Source organism: Ptychodera flava, chromosome 21 (genome assembly GCF_041260155.1).
Source record: "Ptychodera flava strain L36383 chromosome 21, AS_Pfla_20210202, whole genome shotgun sequence".
Taxonomy (NCBI): Eukaryota; Metazoa; Hemichordata; class Enteropneusta; family Ptychoderidae; genus Ptychodera; species Ptychodera flava.
In genome coordinates this window covers 22,492,965-22,510,979 of record NC_091948.1, presented here as the reverse complement: position 1 = coordinate 22,510,979, position 18,015 = coordinate 22,492,965, and the positions used below count along the sequence as shown (strand labels likewise).

Below are 18,015 nucleotides of genomic sequence, written 5' to 3'. Positions count from 1 at the left end.
AGTGAAACATACATGTACTTGTATACACAAGCTTAAGATCAGGCATGAGAGCAACATGTAGAGGACTATAGGAGACTTAACAATTACCATGGATTTTCGAATTCTGGCATATGAGAATAATCAAATATTAGAGAAAAAAGATGGAGTCACGTACTTGATTTTATACAAATTTACGATGAAAAGTCACAGTTGTTCTCAAATCACTTAAATATAAAACCATTCATTTCAAGTTCATACAGTCGCGCTCCAGGATGATGCAGTGAATGAAATTTTCACATCTCATCGCACAATAACACAAAAGTAAACATTTGAACAGTAAATATTCTCATTAAAATGAAAAATGTGTGACTAAATGAAATCATTTATTTTGTACCAAATTTACCATTTTCTCACCTAAAATTTCTGAGATTAAAACATTTATTTGATGGAACATTTTAATCTTCCAGTATTGCCAATTTTGTGAAACATATATCAAAGTACCATCTAAGTTGTATATGTCTTGTACCTCTGAAAACAAAAATTCGGCAGGTCACTGTGCTCAGTTGTTCACAATTTGGCAAAATGTAGCCAGAAATTCACAATTTGTATACTCTCTCATGATTGTCGTTTTGTGTGCTTTTCAACTGGTGCCATTGACCTGGCCAGAGTTGCATAAACTCAAGTCGGCTTGGATTTATGAATCCAAAAAGTCCACTAATGCATTTAAAAATGAATCAATTTAAGAACTTGCCCTATTTATTTGGCTCTACAACCTGCTGATAAGAGGTAGTGTTGAACATGTGCGTCAGAACTACGCAATACATGTTTATTTTTACTCTGCGTGCATTCTTAATAAATATGTGGTTATATGATAATTTGGGTCTGTTAAGTGTTGGCAAATTTTAAACTCTGAGTATTTGTTTTGGTTTTGAATTTATACTCCTTATCATTTGAAATTTTCTTTTCTCAAGCATTTAGTATTGTATTCTTCTTGAAACTCCTAGTTTCGAAAGCTTAATACCTTCAGCTTAACGAATGCAGACAATATATACGACCTTTAACTTTACATGCAAACTTGACTCTGTGACATCGCAATGTGATCTATGGTCATCGGTAAAGAATAAAATGTGCTATGTGAAAGTGCAAGTATAATGCCAGAAACGCTCTCTTTGTTTTCTATTCAAGTCAGAACACTTGAGGTTAGTACCTCGTTACTATGATAATATAATTTCATTTTACTCGCATTTTTCTCGGACTATGGCACCTGTTTTGTACCCCTTATGGCCGTGCGTCACCAGAAACACATTGCTATACGCATCGGCTTACAGCCTCTGGGAATAGCGATGTACTTGAATTTCTACAAACGCACGGCCCCTCGGGGTAATGAACGGGCGCTAGAGCCCTCATGACCAGGCAATAAGGGTTAAATATCTCTCTTTGAAACTCAACAGCTAACCAGCTATAAATCTTTTCAAAGTGAAGGCACTAAGCAATATAATATTTATTTCTCCTGCTACATAAAGAATGTTTAGTAATGTTTAAATTTACGATTGCCATCAGTTATTCATATGTGTTTTGCATTACTGGCTGCCATCTCGGGACAGATGTGCGACAGATAAAGCATCAGCTGTTGTGTTATAACATCTTCTCTTGGCATGTGAATGTTATCCGGGGAAATGTGCGACAGGGACATATCCCATATGTCTATGAAGTGGACCCCCAGCCCTCCGAATATACGTCTCACGATACGGTTGATGTCATACAGCACCCAGTTACTGCTGTGTACAGTTTGCATGAGGTCTTCGTTGTCACGTGGATGTGTCATCTTGATCATCATTTTAGCGCCGGGGCACCTCGACAGTAATCGTACGACTGCCTTCCTCCCGTGAAGCAGTCTTTCTATGTAGGCTCTTGTGGACCACGAAAGAAAATGATAATTGATATTCATGACCATAACGGCGGAGTTGCAGGATTCTGTCCGGGCGATCCTGTCGATGATGTCAGCTTCAAAGGTTAAATGGCTAATATTGCCTGCAGTACCGCCAGTTCGTAAGGCATGGGAGAACATGTATGTAGTTGTGTTTTTACCTGTCATGATGTCAGATTTTGCGTGTCTGTATTTTTGGCGACCGGTCAGTATGAAAAGCAGCATATATACCATTGTCGCATCGTTGAGTCACCACAGAACCAAAGATGGCGATTCTCAAGACACTGAAAGATTTCCTGGTCACTGAACTGTGTAGCTTTGCATGACGAATACTCGTACACCATTTTGTCCCTCCAAAATCCATCAGAGATTGGAACAGGTTGATCTGCATCACATAGGGGCACTTCCGGGATTCCATTCTTAACGGGCACCCCATCAACGGGTTCTGAAACCAGAATAAAAGGATTAAGCAAGAAACAATGAAGACGAACAAAAGAGTGCAGTAGAGTGCAAAACCTTTATCCTGAAGTCATTTTCGGATATCACTGACGTAAATGTCCATTCCATGATTTTATTGTGATTTTATACAAGCCTCACAGATTGTCCGAAACAACGGAAATGTCTCATTCTTTGAGTTGATGGTTTTCAAAGGGCAGACGAGTTACAGTCAAATTTAAATGATAGTTTATCGATGACTACTACAGATCACTACTAGGTTGTGTTTTATTGTAGGGTCAAAGGGTTGCAAAGAACAAACTGGTTTCTCTGTTTGCCGCATGACGATTGCAACCATGAGGATTGTGGTTGTCATGCACGCTGAATGTGTCATCCTCTGGTAACGGAATTCGACGGACTCATGATTATATAATATGGTATCGGATTGCAACATGTGCTTCGGAGAGTATAAGCTTGTCTTGCATACTGTTACTTTTACCGGATGATGAGATTTATCATTCCCTGGCATTATTCGGACAGGCTGTGCCGGTATGCCCCGAGGAGAAATGCAAATGGTAAGCAAACAATGTGTATAGCGACCTCTTTCAGAATTTCTCTTCAGGGGCACTGATTGATCTTAAGTTGCCCTATACTCCGGATTACTCCCAATACATAATGTCTTAATACATGTGAATGATATACGTTTATGTGTTGCTTACCTTTGATCTCCAGTTTAATCGGATTTGCTGCAAATGATGCCTTGATATAGTCTCTGGAAGTAAGATTAATGCATGTTCCGAATCAGTGAGTTGATAGCAATGCATATTTTATATATATATATATATATATATATATATATATATATATATATATATATATATATATATATATATATATATATATATATATGTTACATGCCTCGTATATCGAACGTCGCGCGCCCCATAGGATTCAATTGTAACCGTTGATGACGTCGCGGGGCCATTATATATTTTTGCCCGAATACATGGATTTATTTGTCCGAAAGCAGGTGACAATTTGCCCGACGCCAGGAGGGCAAATTGTCTCCTACTGCAAGGGCACACAAACCCATGCATTCAGGCAATAATATTTTTATTATATGCCTCTTCACAGTTAATGCCATAGGACATTTGCTTACGCTATGTTCTTACGACCTGAAATATTCTTGTTATTGTAAAGCTTGGCATCTCCTGTTGTGTTTACATAACAAATAGACAGTAGTTCATTACAAACAGTAATTTTAAACGTTACCCACTCACTCAAAGAATTTACCGTACCCAAACACTCACACATACATGTACACACGTACTCTAATAGAACGCATGCAAATTTCGTAAATGAAAACGTGTATATGTGTAATACCATAGACAGAAGAGAAACAGGATTGGAAGAACAAAAGAAAAACTCTCGCGGGTCTATGCGCCAACCAGTTTGGAATGATTAGAAATGTGTATATCGATTTTGCATAGTTGTCAGCTAGGCGAAAGCCGCTGCTCGACATTCGGTAGTTCGCAGTGAAAAAAAATTCGTTTGACTTATTTTCAGCATAAAGTTGTCGTTCCGATTGAAGTCTGATTCCGTCATCCTAAAGATTGATTTATTCATAGATACGACAAAAAAACAATGCATTCCTTCCAAATGGGATTATATGGCATTAATGAACAATGAAATCAACATTAAAGTTTAAAAGCGAAACTTCGGCGATCTAGAGTCATGATTCAAATCCAACACTGAAGCTGTGACGATCCCGCATGAATTGCGTCATAGTATAGCTTCAAACCTTAGACAGCACGTTCCAACGTCTCGCCTAATCGTCATCTTTACGGAAGCTTTTCGTCTTTTTTGTTGGAGTCTGTAGATTTTTTTCTACCTCAGTGACTAAATGTATGATAATAATAGGTTTTTATATAGCGCACATATCCACAAGTACTTGTGCTCAGGGCGCTTTACAATTATTATTATCGCTTGTCACTGGACCAGAAGATTGAAGTACCTTGCTCAAATACATATCAATAATCAAGAGTACATAAATACACAGATTTACCTAGTTTTGTAATAGAAAAAAGTTATTCATAGTTTCCTCATAGACTACCATGTATATCGAATCAACATTTTCATTTAAATCTAAAAATCAAATTTCTTGTACATACATGCATATTTTACTTCCCTCTTCAAGAAAACTACATTTACATAATATTATCAAACATACTATATAAATGTACAGATATAGCCTTTCCTTATGTGTGGGAGAAAAATTGTCAATAGTTTGCCTGATAGACTCCCATGTATAATGATTTGATATTTTTTGGTGAAGCACTATATCAACCACATTTTGCCGCCTTATAGTTGCGCAAAATATAAGTGGTGACCCTCCCGCAAAGCATGACCTTTCAAAAATACTTGTGTGATAAATTACGACCCTCCTCCAGCCAGCCCTCCCCCATAATTACATAACCATTTGTTAGGTAAATTAGCTGATATTGTTTCAGTTATTCCTTTCGAGAATACAGGAGTGATTGGGGAGAATCAGGTTTTAGAATGTCGGACAAGGGGGAGGGTCACATTTTACACACGAGAATAGGGGGAGGGTTACATTTTACGGTACAGATGCGCACAGAATTCCCCGGCCCATCCCCTGCAATTACTGAAGGCTCCCTTAGTCTGTCAAAGAAAACCATTAACACGTGTTCTGGCGAAAACACAAAATGTGATGTTCTGATTAATGAGAGCTAAACTAGCTAGATTTCTGTTTCCCTTATTTATAATGATTTGTTGCGTTTATGTCGGTTGTTTTTTATTGTATTAACAGTGGTATCAGCGAATGATGGAGAAATCGGTAATTTACGTTGTGGTTTAATCGACACCACGCCGTTCGTGTATAACAGCTGTCGTGTGTCGGTGATTTTGTTTACCGTTTTATCGGCGGATACAAGTTGGATATGTGACTCGTCGTTGCACATGTGCATTTAATCTATGGTAGGTCTAGTCGCTTTCTGATCTGAAATTTAATGCAGACTTTACGGTCATTCCTCAAAAAAAATATCTGAAGAATCGCATTGGAGAGAGCAAGTGTACGAACCGGAAGACCAGGACAAAATGACCAAGGGAAGCATTCGTTTTTACGGGGAGGAGGTCAATGGAACTTAAGCGATAATTGAAATTTAAAAAGCGACCCCACTCCAAATTAAATTTCTAAAATTTGACCTCGCCCCAAATTAATCAAATGTAACATGTGACTCCCCCCCCCCCCCCCCAATAAATGAATTTCATCAGATTTACCCTTTGCACTCCATGGTCCTGGGTGAAAAATTGGGCCCTTCGAAAGTGTTTGCAAGGAAAAGAGTGACCGTCCCCAATTTTCATGCACAAAAAAACAGCGACCCCCCCCCCCATGTCAAAGTCCGTATCAATAATATCCTATTTGACTTAATTTTTCATTTGACCTTTTGCTCAGGACTCTGTAAATACACAAATTTAGCTGGTTTTGTATTTATAAAACAACATTCATAGTTTCTTCATAGACTACAATGTATTGTGAATCAAGCAACATTTCAGTGAAATTTTAAAGTCGTTTTTTTTCCATAACTCCATACAAACTTTTCTAAAATTTGACCCCCTCCAATCATTAATTGTAAAATTTGATCTACCCGAAAAAACGGTTTCGTAAAAGTCAACCCCCTTGATTTCCACCGCCCCCTGTAAAAAAACGAATGCTCCCTAACGCGAGTTTAATCTTTGCGCATTAGCTCCCAGTGTGCCAAAATGCATGTATTTCATATGATATCAATTAATACTGAAGAAACAGTATTCCGAACAACTCTTCTTTGCTACGAAAAGGTTATGTTTAGGACACATTGAACTTAAGGCCTGAAAGCATGTTTTGCGAGATTGTGCGACGGTTCGATGGTAATTTGGTTTGTTAATCAATGGGTATGCAAACCCATAGACGGAGTTTTTCTCGAGGGTCTATGGCAAACCCAAAGTAATTTATTCAATGTTAGCTCTTTCAAAGGAAATACCGCAGCTTCCCATCCTGTTTCTATCCTGTCTATGATAATACCTGCTGAAAATCTTCATATTATAACTCTCGTTGATCATCTGCGCAGCACGTATGTTCAGACCGTCAACGTCGCCCACCAAGGCGTACATATCTTCGCATTTGAAGTTCTTAGGGCGCTCACAGAGAAAGACAGTCTTTCCAATCGACACTGGATTTCTGTACTCACATTCATTCTCCCAAGTTCCTTCGTTGACGATATGACAGAATGAATATTCACCCTCCTCAGAGTTCTCGGGATCAAGCGTGTATATTCCTATCCAACCTATTCTATCTTCTTGACCCCTGACCTGTGTATTGAGCCAATGAACTGCCTCCCTGGTGAAATACAGCATCAGGGTGATGTTGGCAGCACCTGTCCATGCTGCATGGAAATACACGTCGTATGTCCCATTACCATGGTCAAATACCCTTCCTGCGGTTCGCTGGTGTTTTATGTCATTCGATAGAACGGCGAAGAAAAAATCTCCACCTCGTCCTCTGGCGCGTCCCTGTTCATCTTCAGCCTCGATTACAAGGTGTATTAGTTCACCTCTACTGAAAATGGTTCTGTTTCCTTTTAAATATATCCTGAAATAGTAAACTAAAAGCTGAAAATTCTGGCAAGGCGAATTCTCCGAATATTGTCTATGCAGAGAGTGTTGTAATAAAGAGATATATTAATCTTTAGAAATATCGTTTCACAAACCTTTGCTATTCAGTTCGAAAACGTAATATATCTTACAGCATTATAGTAGCTTATCGTGGGAACTGTACCGTATTTATGTCGTATAACGTTTTTAATTGCTTTGGATTATCACATGATAAATTTGCTAGAAACAACATATGTGATTTTTCTATGAAGCGTTTACGTCATATGGACAGAACATAATAACTTCAAGTAATGTCACCAAGCGATACACATAGTACACCGTTAAAAGTGTAGAAAATAAGAACTTAAAGCTTCTAAATTTCAAACAATCGCAACACTATATCACTGTTCCCTGTTCTGACAAGGTTTAATCGAATGTTTTAGTTCAGTGGTCCATGTTTTGCAATCTAACCATGCTTGTGATAAGCTACACTTTGTGCTGACGTCATCACCTTTCCGGAAAATATTGACCATACCTGCTTGAATTGACCGACGTGAGACCTAAGGTGCCATCCCCAATGAGAAACGGTTTATCTCCAGGGGAAGTGGTACCATCTGTCTCTTTGTCAGCCCACATAAGCTCTTCAACGATCCCTTTCCACTCCAGTCCGTATCGTGAAAACTTGTTATACGGAAACAGGATGAGTTCTTGGGACTTGTCGAGTGGAAAATTCAAGTCATCAGCTTCAGCGACGTTGTCATGAACAGCTGTAGCCATTTTAATGCCCCCTGTTACCTGTTTTGGTTCTTCTTCGATCTGGGGAGTCGGTATGAAACTAGCTGGGGTGACTGTCCTTGAAATTGTTGTTGGAATGTCCCTAACATACGTCACAAAGGCATGGCCGTCTTTAACGCTCAGCCCAGACTAGAAGAAAGCACATGAAAAGTAATCTGCAACACGGTAACAGCTGCCGCATTAGTACCCTTTCTAGTTCCATTAAGTGTATGTCTAATTTACATGTGTACATGTGACTTCGCAACCGGGGCATAAAATTGCACCGGCACTGTATTAATATTAATATCTCTCTCTCTCTCTCTCTCTCTCTCTCTCTCTCTCTCTCTCTCTCTCTCTCTCTCTCTCTCTCAAAAGCTCTTTCAATCTCCAGTGCTAAGACTGATACAATCTCTTTCTATGTTTTGGAGTAGTTCGCCTTATCCTCTAGACTTGTATGTTGTAAATTCAAGCTATGTCCAGAATGATGGCTGAAATGTCGTTGATTTTTCCATGTAAGTTACACTTTCAATTGTTGGTATAACCAACACAGTATAAAGATTAATAGAAAAGGTTAAAGGGCTTAAAAATCTTTTGAGCTTCGTGAAGAGAGATATTCTAATTAAATTTATCCAGAAACATCACCTCTCATCAAATGTTCACTTCGGCTGATAGCAATTTGAGACACTAATCAAGTTGTATCTGCATTTTCATAGATGTCTTTCACTTACCTTGCTGTTAAGGAACATTCCGATAGCCATTCCGAGGACGACACAAAATAGTGACGTCAGTCTTGGCCTTATCGTCATAAATGATAACCGAAGTGGCATGATGCTGCAATGACGTTTAGGCACCGCGACGTTCAACAAGCAATTGGGATGGAGTCGGTGTCGTTGAAAGAGGCTTGAAAATTTGGCGGCTTGCAAAAAAATGAACACATGAAGAAGGCTATGAAAATGTGTATAATTGAAATTACATCAAATTTTTCAATTTTCACCTTTCCGAACATTTTGCCACGCTATCAAGGCGTAATTGGTCAATTGTAAGAAACTAGATCGTGTGAGAAGTGCCAGCCATGGTTGCTAATTGACCAACGTTTTCGTTTAGACGAATCAGGAACAAGGAAAATGGCCGACATTCGATCTTAGTGACACGTCACAATTCTGGTAACGTTCCAACGTCATCTACAGGGAAAGTTTCAAGAGGCAAAATTTGGCAAATAGTAAAACCAAATACGATTGATCATCAGATGCAAAGGTTCAACAAACGGTTCTAAAGTTACAATCACAATATGTCGGCTTGTAAGCAAGCATACCTCCAATTGACCTCAGCTATATTGATAAAGTTATTTGTATATTGGAGGAAGAGAAAGTTTTCTGGTGTTATCTATTTAAAATATGCCACGTAGTGCTGTATCAATGTTTTAGTTTTTTCTACTTTTATGAAAAAGTTATTCCTTTTTTAATCTAAGGCCTTTTCTCTCTCTGCCTGTAAGATTCCAATGTTATTATTAAATTGAAAATCTTAACCATTTGCTAAAACTTTCCTCAAGCAAACATTCAACCTTTCTCTTTCAAAATCAAGATTGAAAATCGATCGGGTCACCGTGCAAAATGCGGTACTAGGGAAACAAAATTACTCAATATTTAATGATATTTATGATTCAAAAAGGCCGCTATTCCTGTGTTATCTCTACGGGGGAAAATAAAATTCCCGATTTTCACAAAACTGAGCCGCTGAAAATTTCATTTATCCCAAGAGCTTCAAAATGAGCAAGTGGTAGGCCAAAGATATATTGCTGAGAGACTGAAAATCAGTCCGCGAATAGCATTCTATCTTACAGTGGAAGGCAGCCTCTGAAGGGGCGAATCCAACCACAGATAACCCACTGGATATTATAGCATGATATTCTCCGCAAAGAGTCACTGTAGTCAATGTGAATCTATGCAAAGGGAAATCTATGCATTCTAAGTCAGATGAAAGGATCAACTTCCTACGAAGCGAGCGAAAACACAAACGTCAATGATTCCAGGACATTTTTATCGAATAGAAAATCATTTCAGAAAGATGCCTTAACAATACTTTGATGACGACTAGGATTTCTTTTTCGAAACACACGTTAATCCATGCAGCTTGTGACAGCTAAAAATCATCGCAATAGTTAACAAAATTATGTTACTTACATAGTTTAAGGATTCCGACTAGTGCGGCCCTTCGTAGGTTTGCTTGTAAAATGGTCTATAACATGTAAAGTCTCTCCCACTAGCATGGCTTGGCACCCTTTCGGTTGAAAGCACTGATGTTCAGGAGGTGGAGTTAATGTAAAATTGACAAGTATGAGCATAACTTTAGCTTATATGTTGTTTGCATGGAAACCATTACACCATTGTTACGTATCTGGCAGGTGCAACACGCTCAATGCAACCATATTAATTTTATTAGTGCACCGATAACCTCGGTTTGGGTCTAAATGATATTTTGTGGATGCATTAATTGTGTACTGATAACCTCGGTTTGGGTCCTTGAGCCGTTCAAATTAACGCATCATCATAAATATAGACCGTGTTTTACAATTTTTCCTGTACAAATTATCTGGGATGAACCAATTAAAGCACGGAAATTTAGATCAGCGTTGATGTGCCGACAAAACAAGGTTATTCCTTTCAATTGGAACCGGCTTCCCATTCGTTACAATTTAAGAGTATTAAGTTGCATGCGCTTATAACATTTCGTTACGTTTTCCATCACATCTTGTTTCAATCAAGTAGCAGACCCAATTTCACAATCTTTTTAGTAAATGAATTTATTAGAAGATTGACCATATTTATACATGCCATAGAAATACTCGTCAAAATGAAACGAATGAAACGATGATAGTGGGTTTTACGTTATTCAATAGAAAGAAAAGACAACGTGTACACTGAATCGGATATTGTCTCGATTGTAACTTGAAATTTTTTACTTATTTTGATTTCAGTAAGTCATCCCGTGTGAAAAGTACAGAGTACAGAATATTGGCCGTCTCCCTAAAGCATTGCGAAATAATCAGCGGTTGGCTGAGCAATGCAACGTGTATGTGTGTATCTGATATGCAGTGTTATTGTTGACAACCGACTTCAGGTCCGGACATATTCGAGCTATCAACACTAACGATTGAATACAAAATATACAGTCTATATTGACAAGTCAAGTACTCGGTATTTTAATATGCATTGTATAGAAGTACACCAAGAATCTGCTCATTAATGTTTGCACCAAAAAATACCGAAAAAATGATACATTTATTCATATTTGACTCCCTTTACAACAGTGATGAGAGCACTACCTCACAATATGTCACCCGAAGGCGATCATGATACTCAGATCAAAAAGGCTAGCAGTATTCCTTGTAGTATTCCCTTACTTTAGCCAGTAGTAAATGTGGTGGTAGTGAAACCCGCCCACCCTACCCCTTTTCCTATCTATGAAACATGCCCCTGGAAATTTGAAGTTTGAAATGCCGGTATGAACTTACCAGAACTGCTTCGTCCCCATAGACTTCCATTATTACCCGATATTCCCACCCCTCATTTATGCCTCTATCATTTGCCTACTCTTTGGAATTTGACCCTGATTTTCACATTTCAGACCTTATAGGTCTAAGTCTTACCAGGAAGACATATTGTACATATGTGCACCTCTAATCACCCTAATCTTGTCAATTACATTCATATATATTGTCAAAAATATATATAAATGTACGGCTTTAGCTAATTTTGTATCAGGGAAAATTGACATTTTGGATATAATTCGATAAATATTTTAGCTCACATGAACTTTAATCATCCCTCTCTGGTCGAACCCAGTACATTAATATTTTAAATTAGGTATGCATGGTGGCTAACGTCATAGGGCCCGTGTGCATAAGCTCCGGACAGCGGTGTATGTGCGTACTAGCATATATCATATGTATTATACCATATATTATATGGAAAGATAGACAGCATTACGCAATCATTTATCCACTTGGATACATTTCTTCTATTATAACATTTTATCTCTTTACACACTATGCAAATCTTAAATTAAATCTCTTTTTCAGGAACTCTATAACTTTCAATCACCTGCTTATCTACTTTTCGTTTCCTGTCTTTTTGTATGGCATCAATAATTCCAAATCATCGCAACACAGATGAATTTGGAACTCCCATTTGTCTTGCTTTTTCCCATGAAATAATGTTACCATTTTGATCAAATAATTGTCCCAAGTACACAATATTTGTTCGTACAAATTCTTTAAAGAACATTGATTTCCCCTGAAATAAAATGTTTTGATTATTCCAGATAATTTGGTCAAGTATACTTTCTTCATCATATTTTGCATAATTATTTACTTTAGACCAAACCTGTCACATACATCTGAGAAAATTAGAAAAATTCACGGATAGTTTCTTAACATTAAAATTACAATTTAACAACATTTCTATACCCCCAATTCTTTCCAATTCTTTCATTACAATTCTTCTCAACGGGGTGTCTTATACCAGAATCACAGAATCTCCTAATCCAATTAATACGCTGAGCTTTATAAATTGTTCTAACATCAGGCACAGAGATTCCCCCTTGTTCTACAGTACCGATACCAATCATTGTTTGTCGAGAAATCTTATCAGGACCCTTCCAAAGAAACTTATAAATCAAAGAATTAACCCTTTTCAAATCAATATACGGAATTTCAATCATATTCATTACATACTTTATTCTAGAAATGCCCATACTTTTAATTATTTGAATTTTTCCCAGAATTGTCAGGTCTCTACTTTTCCAAAAAATTAAGCTATATCTGAGTTTTTCTAAAGGTTCTGCTAAATTCATAGGGAGAGCTCTTTCTCTATCGTATGAAATGTAAACTCCAACTACTTTAATTGGGTCATGTGTCCATTTTACCTCCGAATGTTTATCTTTACAATTTATTTTGTTTTCTAAGCCACGTAGCTTCACTTTTATTTATACTTACTTTGAGACCTGAAACACTTGTAAATCTCTCCAATAACTTGAACAGATTTCTTGCAGAATTTACATCTTGTATGAAACAAGTAAGATCATCTGCAAATGAAGCATTTTTGATTTCTTCCCCATGTACATCAATACCTTTTATATTTTTCTCAGACCTGAGAAAAATCAAAAACATTTCCAAAGCCAGCACAAATAACATTGGTGATCATACAATCGCCTTGTCTGACTCCCCTGAATAATTTAAATTATATTATATCATGCTACCATGCGCCATTCTGATTGGACGAGAGCTCATTCGACCGATGCTAAAATACTGTTTTAGCACTGATAGCAGTGCTAAAACGGGCCCCTAAACCAGCATTTTCGAAAATTGCCCGGTCGGTACATTTGAACGTACCTGTCTAAACCATAGACCCTCGAGAAAGACCAAAACAGTCCACTTTGTTTCAAAGACCGAAGACCGAATTTTGATACACAGATAAAGTGTGGGTCTGTAACTCACCTCTTGGTGTAAATAAGTTGGGATCGGTGATGAAAGACATCTCTGAAGCAGCACGTTTGGGGTATGATGCACACAAATATTAGGGCGACAGCGCACCGTGCACTTTGCTTGATATTGCGGGAGTGGAGACGCGATATATCCTAGTACCCCTCTTTAAAATGAAGATAGTATTCGTTCATACGCAAATAAATTGACACTTCCTCACAGTAACGGTATGTCAGATATTATTTACCAAAGTTTGGGCTATAACAGATCGGGATGTCCTAACGATGTAGACCAAGAAGTTCAATGAATGGGATGACTCCTGGCGACTGCGACGATATTTGACATCAAATGCAACGAGCAGTGTCAGCGTCCAGCTCTCCCTGCATCGGGCAACACACTCAGAATCTGCACAACTGTTCATTACAGTTGCAGTCATCGCAAGTCTGGATTATTTTAAAACTGCTTGTTTTCTGGTACAATTAACGTCCAAATTATCCATCAAAAATAGATCCTGTAATTTCACTGTGCCACCACTGAATGTCGCGACGGTATGCGGTACAGAATGAGACAAATCTATTTTTAGTATGCCAGAAAAAGCCAGGACTACACTCAGTGTGACAGTTTTCGGACGACCTCAGTTTTCGGACATTTAGTGACATGCTTTTAGTTACACTCACTTCGCTCCGTATCGATAGCGTTTTACAGGTCATGTGACCTCATATTAAGTCAGGTGATACTGTTGTCCCGTTTTCGATAGTTATTTTGGTAGAAGCTATTGAGTTCGCTACGAGCGGCGATCACAAATTGTCGTCTGATACCGCGTCAGTGATACTGTCAACATACTGCCGTCAGGTCAAAGTAACTGAAATTTTGACTAAAGTCCTGATTTAGCATTGAATTTTGAATGTGGGGGAATAATGATTTTGAAAATATTCTTTCCATTGTTCGCTACGATTGCATGTAGTTTTAACGAAAACTGCGCAGTTGTTTCTAGAAAAAAAAGCACATTTAATGAACGTAAGAAGTGTACAAGTTTTCGGACAGACAATATTTAGCATGTGTAAACGTAGTAAGTGACTTACTGCATAAAAAACTTGACAGGTAAATAATTCCATACGATGAAATATAGGCCTACTCGCTATTTTTATTAAATAATGCCTGTGCGATTTTAATACAAACAAAATATGCAATGGAAACAATTATAAGTAATACTCACTGAACAAACTTAGCGAAGTTAGCCACACCGTACGATACATGGTGCCGAAAGCAACACACACGGAGACAGCCCGTGTCCGATATCGAAGCGCTATACACGTCGAAATATAGTTGAGTCGTCCATGGATTAAACATAACTAATTATAATGAATATTCTTATATACAGTTTTCTAAACACATCGAAATTAAAAATCGGTGGTTTGAAGTTTCAAATTATCAATACTTAGCTCCTAATCACATTCCAAACACGACGTACGATTTCTGGGATTGCAGTCCGATTACTACGCCATCGACATGGGGTCAAAACTTTGGCAACTTTGACCCCGAAATATTACTCCCGTCGTGTCAACTGAGTTTGAGGATAACCACAATAAAGTTTCGAAAGGTATGGTAATAAGATTTCGTATTGCTGGTCATTTACTAAACGACTTTGGGCGAAATTTACTACCCTGTCCGAAAAATGTCACACTGAGTGTATTGTTCTTTAAATGTAAATTAACAAAAAAATTGTTACTTTTTTCTTTTGATTTGAACTCTTGACCCATTTTCTGTGTGAGTGCAGCAGGTATTTTTTGACAAGTATCGTTCATGTTGCATGCGAATAAAATGCAATGTCGATATGGACGTAATGCGTATTTATCGTAGGATACTGTGTGCCTGTACGGAATCCCAACTTATAAAAATGCTCGGTCTCGGGCGCAGAATTTCCGACGTTTGATTTCTCAGACGTCCGTTTTCTGCATTTGGCGCTCATAGTGATGAAAATACCCAAGTAAGACAACAAATACACGCAAGTTGATATAGTATAATAGCAATAACCCCCTTCGCAGTCGGGTATACACTCGATTTTGGTACAATTCGCTTCATATAGCACTCGCCTATCGGCTCGTGTGGCGGGGATTATTGCTTAAATAACCTGTAGTCCGTGGGCTAGAGGGGGTCTACGTGCAACCCCCCCCCCCCACAGGATAACAAACCTGTATTTTTCAGAATCCTTGGATTCGCTAGAATACGAAATGGAATTTTAACAGGAAAAATATAGGGACGCAATAGCTGTTATGCTCATGTTTTGAAGGGTACCGCAAAATCACGATTTTCCAAGCCAAATGCATTTTCGTCAAATCTGTCTTCTTTTAAGTCATGTGCTGAGCTAAATTTTTAACATAACCTCACTTGTTTGGTATCATTAGGAAGGGAATTTATTCCTCTTTAAGATGACATATTGCACTATGCAATATCTTCTACAGTTTTTGTCAAATATAACCAAAACTTACCCCTTACCCCAAAATTTAACATTGCAAATTACAGTAAAACTCAAATTTTACCAATTTTTTAGCTAGGCATAATAAAATATGCATTGCTTTGTCTGAAATTTGTTTTATTTGATACAGGGACATGTCAGAAATATGAAATAGACTTTTAACAGAAAATATATTGGGAATCTACAGCTGTAACAGTCATATTTTGAAGGGTACCGCAATATAACAGTGTTGCAGATTTGCATGCATTTTTGTTAAAACTGTCTTCTTATAAGTTATCTGCTGAGCTTGTTTTTGAATATAACCAGGCTTGTTGGGTATCATTAGAAAGATAATTTACTAATCTTTAGAATGACATATTGTAACATGCAATATCTTCTATAATTTACATGATATATAACCAAAATTTACCCCATACCCCAAAGTTTACATTGAAAATTTCAGTCATAGCTAAAACCAAATTCTACCATTTTTTAGCTTGACACAAAAACTCTGGCCGTTTTTGCTATTAAATCTATTTTATTTGGTACAGAGACATGTTAGAAATATGAAATTGACTTTTAACAGAAAATATATTGGGAATCTACAGCTGTAACAGTCATATTTTGAAGGGTACCGCAAAATCACAGTGTTGCAGATTTGCATGCATTTTTGTTAAATCTGTCTTCCTATAAGTTATTTGCTGAGCTTGTTTTTGAATATAACCTGGTTTGTTAGGTATCATTAGAAAGATAATTCACTAGTCTTTAGAATGACATATTGTAATATGCAATATCCTCTATATTTTTCATGATATATAACTAAAACGTACCCAATACCCCAAAGTTTACATCGAAAATTGCAGTCATAGCTAAAACCAAATTCTACCATTTTTTTAGCTTGACACAAAAAAGTCTGGCCGTTTTTGCTATTAAATCTATTTTATCTGGTACAGGGACATGTCAGAAATATGAAATAGACTTTTAACAGAAAAAATATTAGGACTCTACAGCTGTAGCGGTCATATTTTGAAGGGTACTGCAAAATATTAGTGTTGCAGATTTGCATGCATTTTTGTTAAATCTGTCTTTTTATAAGTCATCTGTTGAGTTTGTTTTTGAATATAACCTGGTTTGTTAGGTATCATTAGAAAGATAATTAACTAATGTTTAGAATGACATATTGTAACATGCAATATCTTCTATAGTTTGCATGAAATATGACCAAAACTTACCCCATACCCCAAGATTTTCATTGAAAATTGCAGTCATAGCTAAAATCAAATTCTACCATTTTCTTTACCTAGACATATAAAATCAGGCATTTATTTGTATGAAATCTATTTCATTCGGTAATGGGTCATATCAAAAATATAAAATAGACTTTTAACAGAAAAAAGATTGGAATTCTGTAGTTGTAACAGTCAGATTTTGAAGGGTACAGGAAAATCTCAGTATTCCTGACTTGCGTGCATTTTAGTTGAACTATCGTCTTTTAAGTCATCTGCTGAGCTTCTTATAGAATATAATGTAAGTTGTTAGGTATCATTAGTAAGGTTATTTACTAGTTTTTAAAATGACATATTGTAACATGCAATATCTTGTACAGATTTTTATGAAATATGACCAAAACTTACCCCATACCCCAAAATTTACATCGAAAACTACTGTCATAGCTAATGTCAAATTCAAGCAATTTTTTACGCAGACATAAAAAATTAGACAATTTTTTGTATGAAATCTGTTTTATTTTGTACTTGACCATATCAGAAATATGAAATGAAATTTTACAAGAAAAAGTATTGGGATTCTATAGCTGTAACAGCTGTATTTTTAAGGGTACAGCAAAATCTGAGTATTCCTGATTCGCATGCGGTTTTGTTAAATCTGTCATCTTATAAGTCGTCTACTGAGGTTGTTATTGATTATAACTGGATTTGTTTAGTATCATTGAAAAGGTAATTGAATAGTCTTTACAATGACATATTGTAACAGGCAATATCTTGTATATTTTTCATGAAATATGACCAAAACGTACCCCATACCCCAAGGTTTATATTGAAAGTACTGTCATAGATAACGTGATCAAATTCCGTGAATTTTTAGCTAGACATGATCAAAATAGCTCTGTTTCGGTATTAAATCTGTTGTATATGGTACTGGGTCATGTCAGAAATGTGAAATAGACTTTTAACAGAAAAAATATTTGGACTGTATAGTTGTAACACCCATATTTTGAAGGGAAATGCAAAATCGCAGTACCGCAAACTGGCACCTTTTTTGATAAATTCTTCTTCTTGTAAGTCATCTGCTGAACTT

General features: G+C 37.0%; 1 protein-coding gene across 1 annotated transcript; it reads right to left on the bottom strand.

Annotated features, from left to right (window-relative positions):
• Window positions 1-316: 316 nt before the first annotated feature.
• LOC139121737 (NXPE family member 2-like) lies at window positions 317-10,171 on the bottom strand. Its single transcript, XM_070686863.1, has 6 exons — window positions 9,946-10,171; window positions 8,494-8,681; window positions 7,527-7,915; window positions 6,423-6,989; window positions 3,061-3,113; window positions 317-2,351 (listed from the first exon to the last, which is right to left on the bottom strand). The coding sequence occupies exons 2-6, from the start codon at window positions 8,590-8,592 to the stop codon at window positions 2,113-2,115; spliced, it is 1,347 nt and encodes a 448-aa protein (XP_070542964.1). The 5' UTR covers window positions 8,593-8,681; window positions 9,946-10,171; the 3' UTR covers window positions 317-2,112.
• Window positions 10,172-18,015: the final 7,844 nt, after the last annotated feature.